This window comes from Diabrotica virgifera, chromosome 9 (genome assembly GCF_917563875.1).
Source record: "Diabrotica virgifera virgifera chromosome 9, PGI_DIABVI_V3a".
Lineage (NCBI taxonomy): Eukaryota > Metazoa > Arthropoda > Insecta > Coleoptera > Chrysomelidae > Diabrotica > Diabrotica virgifera.
The window spans coordinates 7,310,428-7,333,246 of NC_065451.1; the positions used below are offsets into that span (position 1 = coordinate 7,310,428).

Here is a 22,819-nt window from a genome sequence, read left to right on the forward strand (position 1 = left end):
GCAGATAGTGTGCTACTTTTTTTATAAACAAAATGGCGACCGAAAATCGTGTTTTTTTTTCAATTTTTGCTCTATAACTTTAAAGATTTTAATTTGACGCCAAAAACACAAAAATAAAAATTCACCACAATTAAATTCTGTATAAAGACGTGTTTTTCCCGATTTACTTCGATGAAAATTTCCCCCGGAAAATTCGGGTCTTTCCAACAAAATCTTTAATTTTCAACTAAAATTTTAGATAAGTAATTATTTATCAATAATTAAATAACTTGGTAATATAGAAGCTCTTTCTGTATAGATTATAGTTCCAGAAGCCGATGGAAATTGAATGAACAGCTTAGCAACAATTGAATTGTTAATTAAAAATTTACGGTCGCTATAATAACCACAATAATCATGATACATAAGATTAGCTATAATTTTTGAATAAAAAGACACTGTTCTTCTCTAATGTACTTTACAGAATTGAAAATGGACTATTTAAGCGGCCTCAGGAATATTTTAAAATTATAAAACAATTTTTTGGCCTATAAACAAACATAATATCTCGGGAAATATTAAATTAAATCATGAAATCGGTATTGGAAAAAAAGCGGCAGTATGCTTCTTTTAAAAGAAAAAACGTTTAATTGTGATGAGTGGTTCCTGAGATACAACCGGTCAAAGTTGGTCGGCATTTACGCCAAAGATATAAACAATAGGATCATAATTTTCAAACCATCACCTTGTTATTTCCGTCTTCTTTCTCCAAACCAATTTTCATATCTTTAAAATACTCATAACAGATATTATTATAATAAAACTATCGATATTACGAGTGAAAATTGCCAAAAATAGCAGCATTCCAATCAAAAATTAGGTTGGAAAAAATGTAACCTCCAAGTTCAAAATCGGTATACGTTAAAAAATGCATTTTCTCGGCTTCCCATCTAGCAATTTTCTTTATTCTTTTTTTGTTCCCAAGTAACTCGAGTAGAGCCATGAAACTAACGCAATATTAAATGTCAAACTTGCTTTTGTTTTGTTATAATAGATTAATTTATTTATTATAACAAAAAATTTTAATTTGTTTAAATAAATATCTCGTACACCTTAGGGTAAAACGAGTAACTGATTATATATATATATTAAATAAATATTGTTTAAATAATTATACAGCTTTCAAAAATATTTGTGTTTTTAACGTTAAAAGGTACACTTGTAGTAAGTTTATCTAAAGAAAGTCTAAAACTGGAAAAAATATGTAGTTTTCTTTTCTTATAAATAAATTAATCTATTATAACAAAACAAAAGCAAGTCGACATTTAATATTGCGTTAGTTTGATGGCTCTACTCGAGTTACTTGGGAACAAAAAAAGAATGAAGAAAATTGCTCCATGGGAAGCCGAGAAAATGTATTTTTTTAACGTATACCGATTTTGAACTTTGAGATTACATTTTTTCCAACCTAATTTTTGATTGGAATTTTGCTATTTTTGGCAATTTTCACTCGTAATATCGATAGTTTTTATTATAATAATATATGTTATCAGTATTTTAAAGATATGAAAATTGGTGTGGAGAAAGAGGACCGAAATAAAAAGGTGATGGTTCAAGATACTATTGTTTATATCTTTGCCGTAAATGCCGGTCAACTATGACCGGTTGTATCTCAGGAACCACTAATCACAATTTTCACCACGTTCTTTCTTTTAAAAGAAGCATTCTGTCGTTTTTTTTCCAATACCGATTTCGTGATTTAATTAAATTTAATATTTCCCGAGATATTCTATTTGTTTATAAGCCAAAAAAATTGTTTATAATTTTAAAATATTCCTGAGGCCGCTTAAATAGTCCCATTTTAATTCTGTAAAATACATTAGATAGGTACAGTGTCTTTTTATACAAAAATTATAGCTATTCTTATGTATCATGATTATTGTGGTTATAGCGACCGTAAATTTTTAATTAACAATTCAATTGTTGTTAAACTGTTCATTCAATTTCCATCTTCTTCTGGAATTATAATCTATCCGAAAAGAACTTTTATATTATTAAGTTATTTAATTATTGATAAAAAATTTTTATTTAAAATTTTAGTTGAAAATTAAAGATTTTGTTGAAAAAACCCGCATTTTCCGAGGAAATTTTTCGTCGAAATAAATCGGGAAAAACACGTCTCTATGCAGAATTTAATTACGGTGAATTTTTATTTGGGTGTTTTTGGTGTAAAGTTAAAATCTTTGGAGTTATAGAGCAAAAATTGAAAAAAACACGATTTTCGGGCGCCATTTTGTTTATAAAAAAAGTAGCGCACTATCTGCGGACTTTGCATAGCTATATTATTAACGACGTTCTACACCTTCGGCAAAAAATTAAGGATTTGCATGAAATTTTAGTATGTTATAGTTTACTTAAAAAAACTAAGACTTGATTTTTTTTTAATTGTTTTACCGTGCCGTTTAATTACTATTAAGGGTCAAAGTTAAGTTTTAACATGGACTCTTATGGGAATTCTTAAAGAGTTTTGAAAACTTTTGACCCAAATTTACGATTTTTAATTATTTGTGCTTAAATTAAAGGTTTTTTTTGTAAGGAATAACATATTAAAAAATGAGGATTGTTTACCGTACCATTATTAAATAAAAGTGAAAATTCCACACCTGTAATTTTGAACCAATCAAAATACATTATTTTGACAGATCACCATGGCAACGGAGGTATTTTATCGGAAATTTTTTGCTCGTGGGGTACCCAACAGCGAATTATAGTGGAAATTTTTTGACGTTTACAATAACAGAACATTTTTGACAGACTGGTTTTTATTTGTTTACATAATTTAAAATAAAACGCCAAAAAATAATTTTCTATCACTTGTAGTTACTCAAAACTTATGTAAAATTGAAGAATATACTATTTTCTATCTTGAAATGGTATTCCCATGCAACTACAATGAGTAGAAATTACGAATTTGAAAGCCTAAATAATTGCTGACAAAGCTATGGCGCGCTATTAATCTGTTCATGCAGCTTTGGATTTTCAAATGCAAATTTGGTGTGGAATTTTCTTACCGAGTACCACGCGAAGTCAAATTAATATCCGGAAATTTTTTTTTGATCATGAATATTTTTAGAAAATTTCCCTCGTCTGCGACTCGGGAAATTTTCAAAATATTCATGATCTCAAAAAAATTTCCGGAAATAATTTGACCTCTAGTGGTATTACTAGTGAAAATACTGTTTCGAAATTTAACAAAGTTGGTAGTGAGATCAGCTGCACTCGTGGTCGTCAATGCGCAGACGCACTAAATACGCGTCAGCAATTTAAACTGTGTATAATTCAAAGTCGATATGATGAATCATAAATAAACTAAAATAATTATTTTAAATATTAATTAAAGCTAATTGGAAGTTAAAAAATATGTAGATTATTAGAATAAAACGGTTATGAAAGTTATTTAAATAAAAAATATCTATATACTCATTAATATTTTTATTAAATTTATTATAATTTATTTTTATAAAGTATTCAATACTGAAACATATCATTTATCACGTTTATGAATATACTCTATAATATTAACTAAAATCTTCTTAGATTTAATTATTGTTGATTTACCATCAACCTCTCCTTTCAGGTACGTAATACACTTTTTTCTCCTTCTTCTTTATATATCTCTAATATATCACCCCCCACGAAATATTATTATCAGCTAATCTTTCGATCATTGCTTTGCTAATAATCTTATCCTTACATAAAGGATAAAATGTTTTCTCAATTTCTTTTTTCTTTGTATTTCTATCAGCATTTTCAATAATTATAGTTCTTACTTCTATTATACTTATTAATTTTTTTTAATTGTTGTAAATCTGCCTGTAATGCTCGAACGAAGCTGATTCTTTTCCTTTCCCATTTTTTTAGGTTATGCATGCACGTTTATATCTCTATACTGCCTACGCTGGCGAGCAGGCATGATTTGAGTATTCTGCTATAAATGCATTGTTACCAACTTTCGCTTGCATATAAGTTTCCCCCCTTTCCTCTGAGAGGCATACTCCGCAACGAAGGTGTAGAACGTCGTTAATATATACAATCATAAGATTCGATTCCAGTAATAAAATTGCTGGTAAATAATTTTTCCTTTTATTTTGCTAATTAGCTCAGAGTATAAGCTATTTTAACAATTAGCCAGACTAATAATAAGCTATTTTTGATAATTTCTGTATCAATTTGTAGGTATCAACATTTTCCTGGACGGTTTTGTCCCAACCGAAAATCTCCGTTTCCGAGATGAATCTTTAGTTTTTAAAGTAGCAGAGTCGGCTACAGAAGAAGAAATTAAACGTATGAACCACTACGAGTACCCAACTATGACTAAAACGATGGGTAGTTTTGAGTTGAAGGTTGCCCAGGGTCAGTTTTCTGATTCTGAAATTTTGGTGCTGTTGGGAGAGAATGGTACCGGAAAGACTACTTTTATTAGAATGTTGGCTGGAAATTTGGAGCCTGATAGTGGATCAGGTAATTTTTCAAATTGTTTCCTCACAATTATTTTATTTATTGTATATACCTCAATATCTTTATTCGGAAGTGTTTCCGCGGTTAATACAATGAAACTTAAAGCTAAAATCAATATCAACAAAAGAATTAATATTAAAATTAAACTCACCAGGCTTCCAGGTTGAACCGCGTCGTTGGTTTCTAGGCCGAGCTTTCGACGTCCACCCTGACGTCATCTTCAGGGCTTCCGGGGTCTCAGTCTCCTGAGGCTCCAGACACTACACTCACTACTCACTGCAATACTGTTGTTGTTGACGCTGGGGCGGTCATTTATACCGTGGACTGATGTGACTGACGTGGCTGTCGATGACGTGGCGGAGTGGGAATTAGCGCGAAGACTATTTGGAGTGGCGCGAAGATTTTTGACGGCGGGAATTGGATTTGTAGATGGAGCGGACGATGTTTTCTTTAGGAGGGGTCTCCAAGTCGAAGGTAAACGGATGCCGTCATATCTTTTATTGAGACAATTTGGCCGTTTTTCGATTTCTATGGCTTCTCGGATAATGCTTTGTTTATAGAAGCGGATGGGGAAGAATATCTTTGAATATAACATAATTAATCAAGTAAAATCAAAATTTTATATTTGAATCAAGTTTCTTTGTAACTATAAAGTGTGTGACACTTGAAAAGGTGAACAGTGGTATGATTATGCTTTTCATATAAACTATTTGGAAGATTGGGAATTGGGAAAAGAACAAGCTGCATTTAGACCAGGAAGACAGACAAACGACAACATATATTGTTGTGATCTGCTTCTTATTTATTTTATATTGATTATTATTTATTTAATTAATCATTTAATTGTCGCAAATCATATATCAAAATTGAATAAAAAATCTCAGGGTGCCTTTTAATATATAAAAAAAAACCAAATTATCTTACGTTATATTTATCTTCTCTCGTGGGTTCAGTATCTCTGAGTTGATCCTAATCGGGATAAAATAGGGAAAAGAAATAAAGCAAACTATTAAAATAAAAATACAGAATTGTCTTTTATTTATCAAATTAATACTCTGAAAACTATCGAATCTAAAAAACCTGTGGACACAGATGTCCGAATGAAATTTATACCACTTAAAATTATTATCTTTACAACAAAACAATTTATCGGTTTGTTCCCGATGACTTTGGTAAAACAAACTAAACCAAACAAATTTATGTCTTCGCAAAGGTTACCTATATTTACTATTTATATTTTGAAATATTGGAACTTTAATTCATATGCTTTTTACTCAAAAATTTATTTCCCGAACATAAAAATCTCTTTCACATAAATTGACTGACCTTTTGCTTCCCTCACTCGGATGTCTTCTCGTGACCCCAAACAGCTCTCCCTCGTTGATTATGTTAAAGGCTACTCATCAAAGCCTCTCTCCGTTGTCCAGCTTCAAAACTGTCAGCATACCAGCACTAATTCTCCAACAAACCGTGTTTCTTTGACACGTTCTCGATTCAAACAAAACTCCAAAAATTCTCTGCTCTCCTTCTCACAATACTACAGAATCAAAGAGGTATTTCGTCTCGATTTGATCTGTCGCTCGTTCCACTTTTCGACACTATTCTCCACTATCAACCAGCCACTGATATATGCTAACTATCTACTCCACTTAACACGTCGAAAACCGCTTCTTCTCGCTGCCAACAACATAATGAATAATTTTTCAACCTCTCTCAATCATTCAATCCGTCTTTTCCCCTTCCACATTCCAAGAATCAAAACATTGATTTTCCCATTTGACAAACAACAGTCACCCTCAAATTTGTTCCGACAATCCTAATTACTTTCGGAGAAACTCTCCCACATATACTCGTATTGAAATGAAGATATTAAAATTCCAACTTTCTTTTCAATTATCAATTTCGAGAAATATTGATAATTACCTATACAGTAAACAATTTTTTTCCATTTTAAATCTAAATACATAGTTCTTTTCACTTTAATTATTCACAAAAGACTTTAATGGTTCCGCGGAAAGCTCGTTAAAAGAGAAATCTATTTACATCCTAACTAAATTCTAATAAATTTTAAAACAGCTCAATATACAGGGTGTATCAAATTTATGTGCCCGCGTTATTAAAAAAAAGAATGTGTGTGTACTTTGTACGCACGTAAGAAGATATTCTTCTATTAATTTAAACGAAGTAAATATACTTAAAAGGTTATTTGTACTTATTTTATTTAAAAATCAAACTAACTTTCTTATCTACCACTTTCAAAAAAGAAGAATATCTTCAAAAATTATATAATAATATACTTACAATCATAAAATCTATAAAAAAAAATAAAAATAATAACTTGCTTGGGGCTTGAACCCACTTCACGTCTACCGCGCCGTACGAAAGTTGACGGCATTTCAAACTGCACCACATTCGCGTATACGTCATGTGGGAATATACACAAACTAAACGTTTACACCATAAGTTTATATGAATTTAATAAAATTATTAGTTTGATTTTTGTCGAAATAAAAACGATATATGAGATGAAGATTTGTAGAAAGTTTGTTCGTAATCAGATTATGTAAATTAAAGCATTGCCTACTAATATATAGGTAACTACATTATTTTGTTTACATTTTCCAAATAGATAGGTATTGAAACTATTAGGTATTTCCAACTGAAACATTTAGAATTACGTACCTGCGGCTTTTCAAAACTATTTAAAAAGTCACTATAATTATAAATTTGATTTTATTTCTGTCCACACATCAATAAAAACTAATATTATACAATATTTTTGTTTACCGATAACCTCCGTATTGAACAATTATTGACAGATCATTTCAAAATTTCAACACCCAATCAGAGCCCGTATAACGACTAATACCATACTGTCGGTGTGCGCATGCGCGCGGATCAATCAAATTTTACCCTCAATCGATTCGCCGCTAAAGAAGAATATCTTCAAAAAATTTAATTTTATTTTATTTTGCTTTTGATTGATAAAATGCAAACACAATAATATACATATCATTAGAAACCTAATGGAAAGAAGCATAGACACGGTAAAAAAAGCAGTATTAACAATCATAGCCCTAAGAGCAGCATTTAATATGATAGAAAGACAAATTATAGGGAAATGCTCGTGGAAAATAAATGTACCAAATCGGAGGAAGATCCGGAAGATCGGAGGAATTCAATTGGAAGAGAGGTATTAACCTCCCGATGACCAACCTTTTTTTGTTACACGGATGACCAACGGGGGTAAAAATGACCCCAGATCAAAAATGACCTGGAATGAATGTTTTCAGCATTTAAATCTGCATCTAACAATACATCCTCGTTTTCTGATACTATTTCATCTTCTATATCATCATAAAAATCGCTAGCAGTAACAATTTTCTGTAACTCAGCCTCAGAAAGATATTTGCGGGCCATATCTTATATGTACACAAAATAAGCAACTAAGAAACTATAGCAACTGTAGCAGACAGGAATGTCATGATTCGTACATAACAGGCACCACAGTCTAAAAATAGATTTTGATAACGCGCAGTGTAAAACTACTTGGAATTCCACATAATAGACGGTATTTTACTAAACATCAACTTCAGAATATATTTTTTATTCGTAAAATATAGGGAATTTTTTTTATTTCAAAATATGAGGATATCTAGAATGATATTAAAGCCAAATAAAAAAATAATGATTAAAAATTGAAAATACTTTTGAATTTATTAAAGAAAAACATACGCTGGGGTCCAAATTTACCGCCCTTGGTCATCCGAAGGTTAAACAAGGAAATAGTCTCTGTCCTTTGGTATTCATAATAGTAATGAATGAATTGAAAAATACTAGAGTAAGAACCAACCAACTACAGATAATAATAGGATACCATAGATTACAACCAGTAAGAATAGAGTCCTTAATGTATGCAGACGACATAGTACTAATAGAAGATTCCGAGAATAAAATGCAGAAATTATTGGATATATGGGTAGAACAAATAAAAGAACTAAAAATGGAAATAAACGAGGAAAGGGTAGGAAAACGATTGCTCAGTGGCAAAAAAGATGAGGAAGATAATGAAATAAAGATTAAATGTAAAAACTTAGAACTGGAAATAGCTATAACTTACGAATACCCGGAAAGTATAATTACTGGCGAGGAAAAAATACACTGGGAAGTAAATCAAACAAGTTGTACTATGTGTTAGCCCCAATACTGGGAGAAAGAGAACTTATACGAGAGACAAGGATAAAAATATATAATACAATAGTGATACCGACTGTGCTCTATGCAAGTGGAAACTGGAAAATTCTGGAAAATCATAAGAGCAGGATAAATGCATTGAAGATGAGATACCTAAGAAGGATAATTGGAAAGACAAAAGGGGATGTATTAAGCAAAGAGACTATTAGGAGAATAGCCAACCAATAATGAAAAAAATAGCAAAGAGACAAATTAACAAATGGGCATTTGATGAGAATGCAACCCAACATAATTACAAGAAACATCCATGGATGGCAAAGAACATCGTAAAAAGAAAAAGAGGCAGACCAAGAAAAAAATGGATACAGCAAGTAGTGTAGGCGGGAAAAGTTAAACAAAAATACTAGATTTGTTGTAAAAGGTATATATTAAAATACCCTAAATAAGGTCACATTAAGAAAAAACGTTTTCGGATTAAGAAATCCATCATCAGTGTTCTAAAAGCCAAAAATTGCATGCCTGAGCCAGCAAAATGTATTGGGTAAAAACCCTTTAAATGTAAACGATTATGTTACGTTACATATTTATATAATGGTTAAATGATGTTCCAGATATGTCTGGATGTTACCCAGGGCAACACAGGACTCTTCCCACGTGGTTGGAATTTTTTTTGGAGAAATAAAACCTCACATATTGGATTATTGGATTTCAGTGGCCAACTGACTCATTGTAATCCAATATGTGAGGTTTTATTTCTCAAAAAAAAATTCCAACCACGTGGGAAGAGTCCTGTGTTGCCCTGGGTAACATCCAGGCATATCTATAACATCATTTAACCATTATATAAATATGTAACGTAACATCCTCCTCCTCTATCTGTTCTTCGTAAGGATGTAGTGGCGCCATGTAAGTCGTTTGACTATTTCTATCCAATCCTCTCTCTCCTGTGCGTGTTGTTTTGTTTCGGAGAATGAGTAACCAGTCATGTCCCTTATTTGGTCCGACCATCGTAATGTAGATCTTCCTCTGGATCTTCTGCCCTCTACGTTGCCTTCAACTATCATTCGTTCCATGCCTTCCCTTCTTCTTAGTTATATGTCCAAAATATCTCAGTGTATTTTGGTTGATAGTTGTGCTGAGTCTAGTTTTTATATTAAGTTCGGCTAATATTGAATTATTAACGTAACATAACCGTTCACATTTAAAGGATTTTTACCCAAAACATTTTGGTGGCTCAGGCATGCTAGATTTTGGCTTTTAGAAACACTGATGATGGATTGCTTAATCCGAAAACGTTTTGTCTTAATGTGACCCTTATTTAGTGTATTTTTAAAATACACCTTTTACAACAAATCTAGTATTTTTGTGATTTATGGTATACAGCCAGCTACAGCAAGTTTATTTTCCTCGTGGATTTTTTAAACAAAAATCACTCAAGGAATTGAAAATAATATCAGGAAATAGAAAAGAATGGAAGAGATGGATGAATGGAAATTAAAATAGCTAGCCCAAATCCAACACCCTGATAGGGTAAAAGGAAGCGGAGAAAGAAAGAAATATAAACTATTTATCAAAATGAAGAACTTGAAATAGGTTATATAATATGTATGCACAAACATAGTATTCAGGTTTAATGCTTTCTTCTTGTGGATCTTCCTATCTGGCGTTTACAGTACATTGAGCAGAAATGAAAATATTTATATAAGTTATATAAAAAGGAAAGAATCCCTCCGTTGGCTGTATACCATAATAAAAATTACTAAAGAGGTAAAAAATCTTCCTTTGTAGATGGTATATAATTTATTTAAAAAAATTTTCTAAAAAAGATCCAAGTTGGACTTAAAGTGGGTACACCGCTGGTACGATACAAACGAACGTTTTCGGACTAATCAGTCCATTATAAGGTTAAAGTTCCAGATCCAAAGTAGTTGAAACTAGCTACTGTGGTAGCTAATTTTGGGTTAATTACACTTAAATCTTGTATCATCGACTTATTGTCACTCTCGATGTAGCCCTTCTTCTTCTTTTTATATAGACATTGCTCTGTCTGTTTTTCAATGTGCCTCCAGTAAGTTGTCATTCCATCTTTTTCGTGGTCTTCCCACTGATCGTCTTCCTATTGGGAAACCGTCTCTAGCCGTCCTTACTACTCTATTTGTTGTCATTCGACGTATGTGGTCGTTCCATTCTACTCTTCTGCTTTTCACCCAGTTATTAATGTTGTCCACCTTGCATCTCCTCTCGATGTAGCCGAAATGGCTTATTTTTTTATACTGGTAAGGTCATTCGACCTACCGCAGTAGCTAGTTTCAACTACTTTGGATCTGGAACTTTAACCTGATGATGGACTGATTAGTCCGAAAACGTGTGTTTGTATCGTACCAGTGATGTACCCACTTTAAGTCCAACTTGGATCTTTTTTAGAAAAATTTTTTAAATAAATTATATACCATCTACAAAGGAAGATTTTTTACTTCTTTAGTAATTTATATAAGTGGTAAAAGGGGGAGAAGTGTACTTTTGAAGTGTGTAAAATTAATAATTCTTAGCTGAGCGCTTTCGGCTTATAAAGCCATCTTCGGAGCTATGGTCAAAAAGGTCAAAATACCACTATGAAGAGAGATGGGTTCCATTTATGATATGAAATACTTCTGTTTCTTATGTAGTTTTTTATTTTATTGGTTGGAAAAAACCTTGTCTGTCTGTTTAAAAAATTGTTCAATTTGCTGCTGATTAATTTTGTATCCAGAAAAGTTAAACATCAAGAACGAGCACAAAGGACTTTCACACGAAAATTACATTATATATAAAACGAATATTTGATCATGGTAAGGTCAAAAAGACCTTACCATTTGAATACTGCGGTGTCTGATAGCAGAATGGACCATTCTGCTATCTGACACCGCAGTATTCAAATGGTAAGGTCTTTTTGACCTTACCATGATCAAATATTCGTTTTATATATAATGTAATTTTCGTGTGAAAGTCCTTTGTGCTCGTTCTTGATGTTTAACTTTTCTGGATACAAAATTAATCAGCAGCAAATTGAACAATTTTTTAAACAGACAGACAAGGTTTTTTCCAACCAATAAAATAAAAAACTACATAAGAAACAGAAGTATTTCATATCATAAATGGAACCCATCTCTCTTCATAGTGGTATTTTGACCTTTTTGACCATAGCTCCGAAGATGGCTTTATAAGCCGAAAGCGCTCAGCTAAGAATTATTAATTTTACACACTTCAAAAGTACACTTCTCCCCCTTTTACCTGTTGTCATAAGTGTGTACAAAACTTTTTCAGTCTTTACATTTATATAAGTGATAGTTTTTGTGATAGGCACCATATTTTCTACACCGTCAATTTATTTGTACAAAATATTTATGGTTTTTTCTACTTTTAGGTGAATTACCCCAGTTGCATATAAGTTATAAGCCCCAAAAGATCAGTCCTAAATCCACAGGATTGGTAAGACAGTTGCTTCATGAGAAAATTAGGGATGCCTATATTCATCCACAAGTAAGTTTAGTTACAATGTTTAAACATTAACAATGACAACGTTAAGTAATAGTTTATTGTTGAAATACATTAAAACTAAACTAAAAACTATGAGATATTAAAAAATACAGAGAATACAGACCTATAATATACATGGACGAAACCTACATTCATTCCTCCCATATTCACTCAAAAAGTTGGAGCTTCGACTCCAGTGAGAAATTACATGCTCCGATTTCAAAAGGTCTTCTTCTCCTTGCAGTACCGTCTCCTGTCGGAGGTTGGCTACCACCACAACAATCTTAACTTTGTTGGCTGCAGCTCTGAACAATTGTATTGAACTGCACCCGTACCACTCCCTTAAATTTCGCAACCAGGAAATCCTCCTACGTCCCACATTTCTCTTTCTCAAGATTTTTCCTTGGATTATGAGTCTTAGCAGGGAGTACTTTTCCCCTCTCATTATATGGCCTAGATATTCCAGTTTTCTCGTTTGTATGGCTTTTATGACTTCGCATTCCTTCCCCATATTCAGCAAAACATCTTGATTTGTTACTCTCTCTGTGTCCAATATCAAATATTCAGTTAATATCCGATATTGAACAGTACATTTTATCACCCCGTACATCACACGAGCCAATTTGTTATCATATTTAAACATGTGCGGATTATTTAATTTGTTTAATTGTAGCAATTTATAAACAATATTTTGCTAATGGACATTAAATTAGCTGACTAAGTATAAACCTTTGTTCTCTTGTGTGACCCAATTCATGTTGCCAAAGAGATAATACATTTTAGAATCATTCTTAAGAATCACTTCAACCAGGCCAGAGGTGCCTTTAACTTCATTCATTAGAATCAATATGTAGCATCAAATAGAGTCTTCAACTAAATCGCGTACAAGTCACAGTCAGTACTTAACGTTCTCTCGGGGTAACTACCCTAGTGTCGGTTTTATAAATAAATTCTTTTATCGCTATTGGTGTTTCCCTAATCTGAAGTGCATCCTCCACTGAGCCACGAAAATTATACACTCTGTCCATGGTATTTTCCACATTCTCCTGTAGCACCACATCTCGCATGCCTCAATGTTTTTGATGTTTATGTTTTTCAGTGTCCAAGCTTCCGTGCCGTACAGCAGAACGGAGAAAACATAGCACCTTAACATTCTCGTTTTTAAGTTTAGATTTATGTCCAGGCTGCATAGGAACCTTTTCCTTTTGATAAGTGATTGTCTCGCTATTTCTATTCGACTCTTAATTTCTCTTGTTTGGTCATTAGTATCAGTGAACCAAACCCCTAAATATTTGTAGGACGTAACTCATTCAATTTGCTTATTATTTTTATTTATGGTTAAATTCACATTGGTGTATAGCTTCTTTGTTACAATCATAAATTTAGTCTTTTTGATGTTCAGTTTTATACCATACTTGTTGGTATGAGTGTTTATGCTTTTCAGCAAATACTGTAAATTTGCTAGGTTATCTGTTACTATTAGCGTGTCATCAGCGTATCGTATATTGTTAATTAACTTTCCGTTAATGTGCATACCAATGTTTTGCTCTAGGAGCGCTTCCTGACATATTGTTTCGGTATATACAGTGAGCACGTAAAGGTTGGAATAAATTCATTTTCTCGAGAATGGACGATTTTGGAAAAAAATCCCGAAACAGGTCAATTTTTATTTTTAAATTGCGACTTTTTGACATATGTGTCATACTAGTGACGTCACCCATCTGGGCGTGATGACGTCATCTATAATTTTTTTTAATGAGAATAGGGGTCGTGTGATAGCTTATTTGAAAGGTAATTTAATTCTCTATTCAGTAATATAAACATTAATATAATTATTTATACAGCGTGTCCAAAAAAAGTTATTTAAATTAAATTTATTGACATAAAAAGAAGAATGTGTGTAATTTATTTAACTCAAAATACATTTTACTGCTATCAGAAAACAGGAAATAAAGTTTATTTAACAAATAAATATCGTTTTAGCATTTTAGCCGCCCACTCACCTTCCTCTTTTTGAACATTTAATTTTTTACATTTGAACATTTGATTTAAGGGAAAAGCAATGATTATTTTTCAAATAAACATTTTTTTCTGTGTTCTAAGAACCTTAAAATGTATTTTGGACTAAATAAAAATTACATGCATTCTTCTTTTTATGTCAATAAAATTAATTTAAAAAATTTTTTTTAGACACCCTGTGTAAATAGTTATGTAAATGTTTATATTACTGAATAGAGAATTAAATTACCTTTCAAATGAACTATCACACGACCCCTATTCCTATTTAAAAAAATCATCGATGACGTCATCACGCCCAGATGGGTGACGTCACTAGTATGACATATATGCCAAAAAGTCGTAATTTAAAAATAAAAATTGACCTGTTTCGGGATTTTTTTCCCAAATCGTCCATTCTCGAGAAAATGAATTTATTCCAACCTTTACGTGCTCACTGTATATTGAACAGTAGTGGAGAAAGCACAAAACCCTGACGCACACTTCGACGACTCTCAATTTCTTCGGTTAACTTCAAAAGGTCAGAGACTGATAATAGTGAATGTAGATGGAAAAAAGGGTTTTGAACCATGCTCGAATGCTCGTTTGAAATTCAAATCAAACACAAAATCAGGGGACTATCAATGTGAATTGAATTATGAAAATTATAAAAAATGCCTTCTGGAAATGCTTATTCCTCATCTTCCACACAGTGTATTAGTTGTTGACAACGCTTCTTTTCTTATTACAACGGGGAAGCTGAAAATGTTCTAAAAGTTCAATCCACTGTATATACTCCACATGACACATTTCACCACACTGTGGTTTTTGCAGACATTGAGCTACAATTAATTTAAAATTAGAAGTGTTTATTACAAGCTTTTGATCGATATTTTACATATTTAATAGCGTTTATCTTTTTTTTTTGTTTAGTTTATAGCAGATGTAATGAAGCCTTTGAAGATAGAAGACATCATCGATCAAGAAGTACAGAATTTATCTGGAGGAGAATTGCAGAGAGTGGCAATGACGCTTTGTCTTGGAAAACCCGCTGATGTATACCTTGTTGATGAACCTAGTGCCTATTTGGATTCTGAACAGCGTTTGGTAGCAGCTAAGGTCATAAAACGGTAAGAAAAAATAACTATATAATATGTATTTTTGACAATTCGATGGGACCAAGTTTCTGGTTAAGCATATTCGTGGTTTCTGTTATTTGTAAACCAAACACGGGGAAGTCTAAAAGTTGCACCTCACTATCTGTCTATTCCTCATGTCCAAATTCCAACGAAAACTTCCAACTGTAAAACGAAATTAAGAAATGTCTTATATTTCAGTTTGTTCAGGGAGGACATTATATGCCCCTCTGAAGATCTCTAATAAGAGTGAAACGTACATAAGGGCGTTTTTCTTCCTCTCTGAGCAAACTGAAATATAAGAAGTCTCTTACTTTTGTTTTATAGCGAATTATTATTATGTTTATATTCTTGAATTTTGTGATATTTTGAGTGGTTTTTTTTATTTAGAAAATACAGCCGCATCCACATGGTGATTAGCGGCGGCTACAGTATACACAGTTAAATTTTATAAAATATTCCTATGAATTTTAGAAATTTTACAATATCGCTAAATGGTTAACAGTAACTTGTAAATTATATATTTCACATACAGGTGGATGGCTTTTATACAATAAATATGAGTGAATAAGTCTCGTGTGTCCAATTCTCAATCGAGTTATCACCAACTGTTCTCTTCTATTACCAGTTGAGGGTTCCCAGGCTGTAATGTCATTTTTAATTACATAGTTTCAGTGACGTTTGAGACGATTGCCATTCGTTTTTCCGCTTGCACAAAACACGATTCTGAATGTAAGCTTTTATATCACTCGCGGTATTTCGACACTCATTTTTTTCTATATCGGCACATACGGCAATTTTACTCGCACACTGGTCAGCTTTTTCGTTGCCTGCAATTCCAATGATGGTATCCATATTAATATTATGTGGAAATATAAGTTTACTGGTTACCCTGAGATGACTCGCCCTCGGATTCAGAGACCTCGTTACCCAAGTGCCATAGGATTTTCTTTCTGAGAGTGGTGATAAAACGTTTGGATGATCTGTCTTTCAATTGTGTATAAATTTCAGTTAACATATCGTGTAATCGCATTAGGTCGGAAGTATAATCTTGAATAATTATATCAATAGGATTTTGCGCGCCACTAATATTGCTTATAAGAAGATTCAGTTGGTCAAAATTGAGGACAAATGCGGGTGAATGATTTTCGATAAAATTTTTGGCAGGTTCAAGTTTATACGATTTTGATGATTTCGTTGCTACATGCTCCTCGTTGCTTTTAATCTTCTTGGCTTTAGGTTAGATGAAGGTACAGTAAAGGGTTTTTCTGTATGGCTTGTTTCTGGAGAAGTGAGAACCTCATTGATACTACGTTTCGACTAAAGGTCGACATTAATGGCTATGGAGCTGTTCATGTTGCTAACTTCTTGATTTTCTTCTATATTAGGATTATTCAGATTATTTGCTGATCTTTCTTCTATAGGAATTTGTTCGTTAGATAGGAATGTAGCTGTAGGTTGAGGCATAGATTCGGGTGAGGAAGAAGAGATAGGTTGACTATTACTGAACTTGCTATTGATTCCATTTTATCGGGACAATTTGTGGCGATGTGTCCAGACTTTTTGCAGGTATAACAGGCCATTGTTTCTTGAGATAAGAAAATTCGATGTGTTATATTATCGAAGTCTAAAGTAAATCAGTGGGGTAAGGAGATATTATGAGGACTAACGTATATTTGTCTTCTGAAGCTCAAAATATGATTGTTGTAGAGCTTCAAGCAAACTTTTAGTTTTATTTTTGTTTTTAATTGCGCAACAGTGATTAATACTACGCCGCTGTGTTAAAACCCGTATGCACGGTGCTGCTTTTATCCATTTAGCAAATTCCGCGATTGACTGGCGACATCGTATGATCTTCAAGGAAGTGCACGAATTCGCGGTCAAAAAGTCGAACCATATTAAATGAGATCATATTAGACATTCGATTCGTAATATTCACACAATACACATAAGAACTAAAACTACGCGAAACTACCGGAATTTTTTTTTATATCGTCGTTGTATCTGTTTATTTAATTGTAATTATATTTTGTTTTTATAACCGGATTGCACTTAAAATAATCAGTTCATTTTTGAAGTTTTTTTTTATTTCAATAAATCATTCTAACAAGTGCTAAGTTTTTCATCACCTGATGCTAGCTTACACAGGGTAAATGCGAAGATACAATTCCGCCTTCTACCCAGATTTTCAGGAAGATTGGAACTGATTTTTAGAAAAGTGACTAGGGAGAGAAGATTAAGTCCTATTTTTTTGTAAATAACCAATTAACAAACTGTGTGGTATAGTGGGGACATACGTTTGATAAAACGATACGTTCGGCTGGAGAAATCAGTCTTCTAGCTTGTACAGTATTATTCTCTATTTTTATTTGTCCGTGCTTTTGCATAAATTCGTCCACCAGTTGTTTGCTTGAAAGGTACATACATATCCGATTGTTCGATAATCGAGACGAAAATATAATATTTTTTGGTTGAATTAGATTGCCCAACGGAATTAAGTAATCTTGCGGCTTCGTATTTTCTAAGGCACTGAAGACAATCGCTTGAAACTTGGACGGGAAAGGTGTAGAAGTGGCTGATGAATAGGTTTATTGGTATTTGTCTGCAGTTGTTGTACATGTTGCGAGTCAGAGAGACTCCGAATGTTAGGTTCCATTTTTAATTTTAACACGAGACATGAAATGTGTTCAAAACTAACACGGACCTGACCAGTAATTAAGCAGGTAATTAAACCAGTAACAAAACTGAAATAAATTGTATTTACCTTATATGGTACTTTATTGATGTTATTAAATAAGCATTAGCCAAAACTGGTTTATTACGTTATATTAAACAAAAATAATGCGATCAATTCATTTATTGGTATCTACTAAAATTGTCACTTAACTATTTATAAATGAACTTTTTCTACACAAAATTTGCAATTTTGTTGAGACCAGAAATAAACACGCCATTCGGTAGGTCGTTCAGGGCCGGACTTCTCTTGGAGTGGTTTTTGTCTGTTTGTTTTTAGATTGTTAAAAGTTTACATAATTTAATTCCAAGAAACCTGTTTTATTACTTCTTTGTATTGTTGCCTTTCTTTTGTGCTTATTTTTCCATTTTTCATAGTCGTATTCCTTTTTCTTGCCGTTCCGGTATTATAACTCCTCAATTGTTTTTCTTCTACTAGTTTTTTGGCAATTTTGCTCTGGTATTTTTTTTAATTACTGTTTTTCTTCGTCCAGTTCCTTCCCGTTCACAATCAACTTCTTATACATGTTTTTGTCTGTTTTTTTACTTTTTTCTACTTTTGCTATTTAACTATTTCTTCACTTTTCTTTTGATCTCAGATCATTATTTATCAAACATGATGGTGATTATTTATAGATGATTATTTATAGATGCGATCTTTATGATGCTTCGACTTATTTCCGTATGGTATCAACTGTTTCTTCTATGTTTATTGCGTTCCTCAGTTTTATTTTCTCCTGCATTTCTTGGGATATGAATGCTTCCATGCTTTCTTTTAGTTTCTTATTATCATTTGCATCTATTTTTAATCCCAATATTATCTTTTCTTTTTAGTTGTTTACTCCAGATGTTCCATTCTGTCTTGTAATTTTTTCACTTCGTTTATTAATTTTCTGGTTTACTTAATATAAAAAAAAATTAAGTGTTCCTGTAAGCCTGATTTGTAAGGTTTTATTTTGTGCTCCATAGTGTCAAAACAAATTATACTGTAGTAGCAGTAGCTGATATGTGTCATTTTTTTTAGTCTTTTTATCGGCTTCTATTTTAATATTTTCTTTGTTGATTTTGTATTTTTTTGTTTCTGGATATGTCCTAGCCATGGCAGTTTCAGTCTTTTAACAAATCTCAATACCGTACGCTTCATTCAATTCATTAATCTCGTATGTTCTCCTGATTCTCCATGTGTCGTCTTTCTCTTTCACCGGCCATATACTTGTCTCAGTATCTTTCTATCGAATTTCTGAGTTGCGCTTTATCTTATTTTGTCATTATACAGGTCTCATAACCATAGGATACTACTTTTATTCTGTTATAGAATTTTCTGCTTTCGTGTCTGTTTTTTCCTCCATCCAGTTCTGCATTCATCATCATACAATTCCACATTTCTTTGTCTCGTGGCGTTTCCGACAGTTTTCTCTAGAGAACGACATTATTAAGGTTTTTAGTTGTCTTCATTCCTCCTTTGCAGTACATTCTTCTCTGGTGCCGTTAAGTTTTATTTGGAGAGCATTTTGGTATTCTTTTTTGAGTTTTTGAATTCTGCAACATTCCATCTTTTAATTCGAGTATTGGAACCTTTTGGAATCGTCAGAGTTCTCCTCGCGATAAGTTCTGACATTGGTTATGGCTGTTACCATCTTTTTGAGATCAGTATGTGGTCAATGTTGGCTTCGTTGGTTCCTGATATTTTCCATGTTCTTTTGTGGATATTTGTTCTTTGGAAATTATTACTGACACTACATAATTATTTGCTGCTGCGAATAATTGTGCAACCCTAAGTCTATTGTGACTGGTTTCAGTATGCAAACTATGTTTTCCAAATATATTTACAAAAAAAAAGAATGTGTGTACTTTGTACACACGTAAGAAGTTATACTTCTATTATATGATTTCAACGAAATCAATATATTTTAAACAGTTTATTTATATTTTATTTATACTAATTTTAATACTTATTACTTTCCAAGATTTTTTATTAAAACAATACCAAAAATTAAAAAAATTAAAGAATAAAACACACACAAACACATTGAAAAATGCCACAAAGAAATGATTTCTGAACAATAATTGTTGCCAAAAATTTTAACTAAATACGTATTTTCTGAAAAAAATTATATAATAATACACTTACAATCATGAAATGTATAAAAAAAAATAAAAAAATAGTAACTTGCATTGGGGATCGAAACCGCTTCCCGTCGATCCCGCCGATCGAAAATCAAAATGCTTTCCCATTGCGCCACCTTCGCGTATCTGTCATGTGGGAATATACACCAACTGAACGTTTACACCATAAACTTTTGACAGTTGTTTATTACTTATATGAATTTAATAAAATTAGTTTGATTTTTGTGGAATTAAAGGAATATTTTGTGGAATAACAATATATTAGGTGAATATTGGTAGAAATTTTGATGGTAATCAAATTATGTAAATCAAAGCATTACATACTATTTTGGTAGGTTCATTTTAAAGTTTCCAAATAGGTAGGTACCTATGTAATTTTTTATTAGGATACTAAAACATTTACAATTATTACGTATCTGTCGCTTTTAAAAACTATTTAAAAAGTCACTACAATAGTTATAAACTTGCTTTTTTCTCTGCCATCACAACAATAAAAACTAATATACACAACATTTGTTTATCCTTAATCGCCATATTGAACAATTATTGACAGATGATTTTAACGCCCAATCAGATCCCGTATAACGTTTGAGCAACTAAAACCATACTGTCGGTGTGCGCATGCGCCCGGCAAAATAAAAATTCACCCTCGTGCCTAAAGAAGTATAACTTCAAAAAATTACTGGTGAATCTAATTATGCTTTTTTTATTTTTAAGGTTTATACTTCACGCGAAGAAGACCGGTTTCGTAGTAGAGCACGATTTCATAATGGCGACCTACTTGGCCGATCGTGTCATCGTATTCGAAGGGTCTCCCTCAGTGAAGACGACAGCCCACGCCCCTCAAACCTTATTGGCCGGAATGAACCGGTTCCTGGAACTCCTCGGCATAACTTTCAGACGTGATCCTAACAATTTCCGACCTAGGATCAACAAGCTTGAGTCGGTGAAGGACGTGGAGCAGAAGAGGGCCGGGCAGTATTTCTTCTTGGAGGATTAATTCGTTGGTTTTTGTATCCAGTTAGACAGGAAAACGTTCGTTATAATTATTAATTGTACGTGTCAATAATCGATTGCAGGCAAAGGATATTGAGCTACTTTTTACTACTTTAATAAATTGTATCCCTTGAGTATAATTAAAGAACCATTTTTCAGAGTTTTATCATTTCTTTAAACATTGCGAATGAGATAAGGTTGTAGTAAAAACAGATGCTATCAGATAAACTACAGAAAATTATTAATTTCAATAACAGATCAACAGTTCAATAATAGCTCTTTATGAGCCAAAGCCTTCTTCAGAACAATCCATTTGCCGCTGTCTCTGGAAACTCTTCTCCGTGCTCTCAGGCCGCGCCAAGGCTTCCAAGCGCCCCGGTGCAAGTAATTTTAGGCGCCCTTTTTCCCTCTCCCTTTGTAAGTAGTTTTTTGCAACTTTTGCAACAATATACGTTCAAAATAAAGAAAGTAAATATTTTATCGAAAAATAAGCAAGTTACATTCAAAATAAAGTTGATTTCTTTTTTTGTGGTAAAAAAATCGTCAAAATCATCCCCTAATTAGCATCCCAAATGAAATTAATCGTTACCGCTTCACAAGTTATTTTACTTATCTATTGTGTATAATCAACTATTTTCAATGGGAAATAAGCCACAATTTTACCAAAAAAATGATTTTATTAACGTTTCGAAGCAACTTTTATTAACGCAACTCATAAATATTGGCGATATCATTTTAAAGTCTTCTACTTTAAAACGTATAATATACGTCTGAATTGCCAATATAAATGAGTCAGATTAAATAAATTATTAGAAGAATTTTTTTACTTAGCAACAACATTTTTGTTTATTTTAGTAGTATTTTGTATTTTGACAACGAAACACGATTTGGGCTTCGAAACGTAATAAAATCATTTTTTTGATAAAATTGTTTCCCATTGAAAATAGTTGATTATAAAAATGCCACAAGGAAATAGCTTCAGAACAACATTATTGTGTATAAGTATTATGAACTGTAAGTTTTAGCGATTCAAAGTATCTATTTTTGAAAAAAATTGGTTTTAAAGTAATTTTTTTTAATTTTGAAAAAAATACGTTTTTATTTCAAAATAACTTAAAAATTATTAGTGATACCACAGTAAAAAAAATGTAGGTTTTGCTTTTCTAAGCAGTTTTTATTTTTTTGTTTTTCTGTAAGACTAAAATTAATTAAAATCTAAAAACCAGCACTTTGAACCGATGTAATTTAAAGCTCATAACTATAAACAATACATAAGTAAAGTAACTTGTGAAGCGGTAACGATTAATTTTTCACAATTTTTTTTTACCAATAAAGAGGTCAACTTCATTTTGAGCCCAACTCACTTACTTACTTTTGATGCTATAAACTTATTTAAAAAACAAAAAAAAGCTTTTTTTAGTAAACACGTTAAAAATATTTAATGAATTTTCCCCGAAAAGTTCTTCGTTTTTTGCGTTGAAATATTTGATTTGGAGTTTGACGAATAGGAACCTATTTTTCATTAGCTACAACTCTGCTTCTGCTGGGTCTACAGACCTCGTACCTCGAACCTCATTTTTTTTTCACTTTTTCATAAGTTATATTTTTGATAGAAAGGTTTTTCG

General features: G+C 32.2%; 1 protein-coding gene across 2 annotated transcripts in view; it reads left to right on the forward strand.

Annotated features, from left to right (window-relative positions):
- Positions 1-21,354, forward strand: part of LOC114325612 (protein Pixie) — a 30,052-nt gene extending 8,698 nt beyond the window's left edge. For both annotated transcript variants that reach the window (XM_050662523.1, XM_050662524.1), the window contains exons 7-10: positions 4,216-4,500; positions 12,095-12,210; positions 15,136-15,332; positions 20,916-21,354. In XM_050662523.1, coding sequence (XP_050518480.1) covers positions 4,216-4,500; positions 12,095-12,210; positions 15,136-15,332; positions 20,916-21,198 — 881 coding nt within the window. In that variant the 3' untranslated portion in view covers positions 21,199-21,354. The remainder of the gene's footprint in view (positions 1-4,215; positions 4,501-12,094; positions 12,211-15,135; positions 15,333-20,915) is intronic.
- Positions 21,355-22,819: the final 1,465 nt, after the last annotated feature.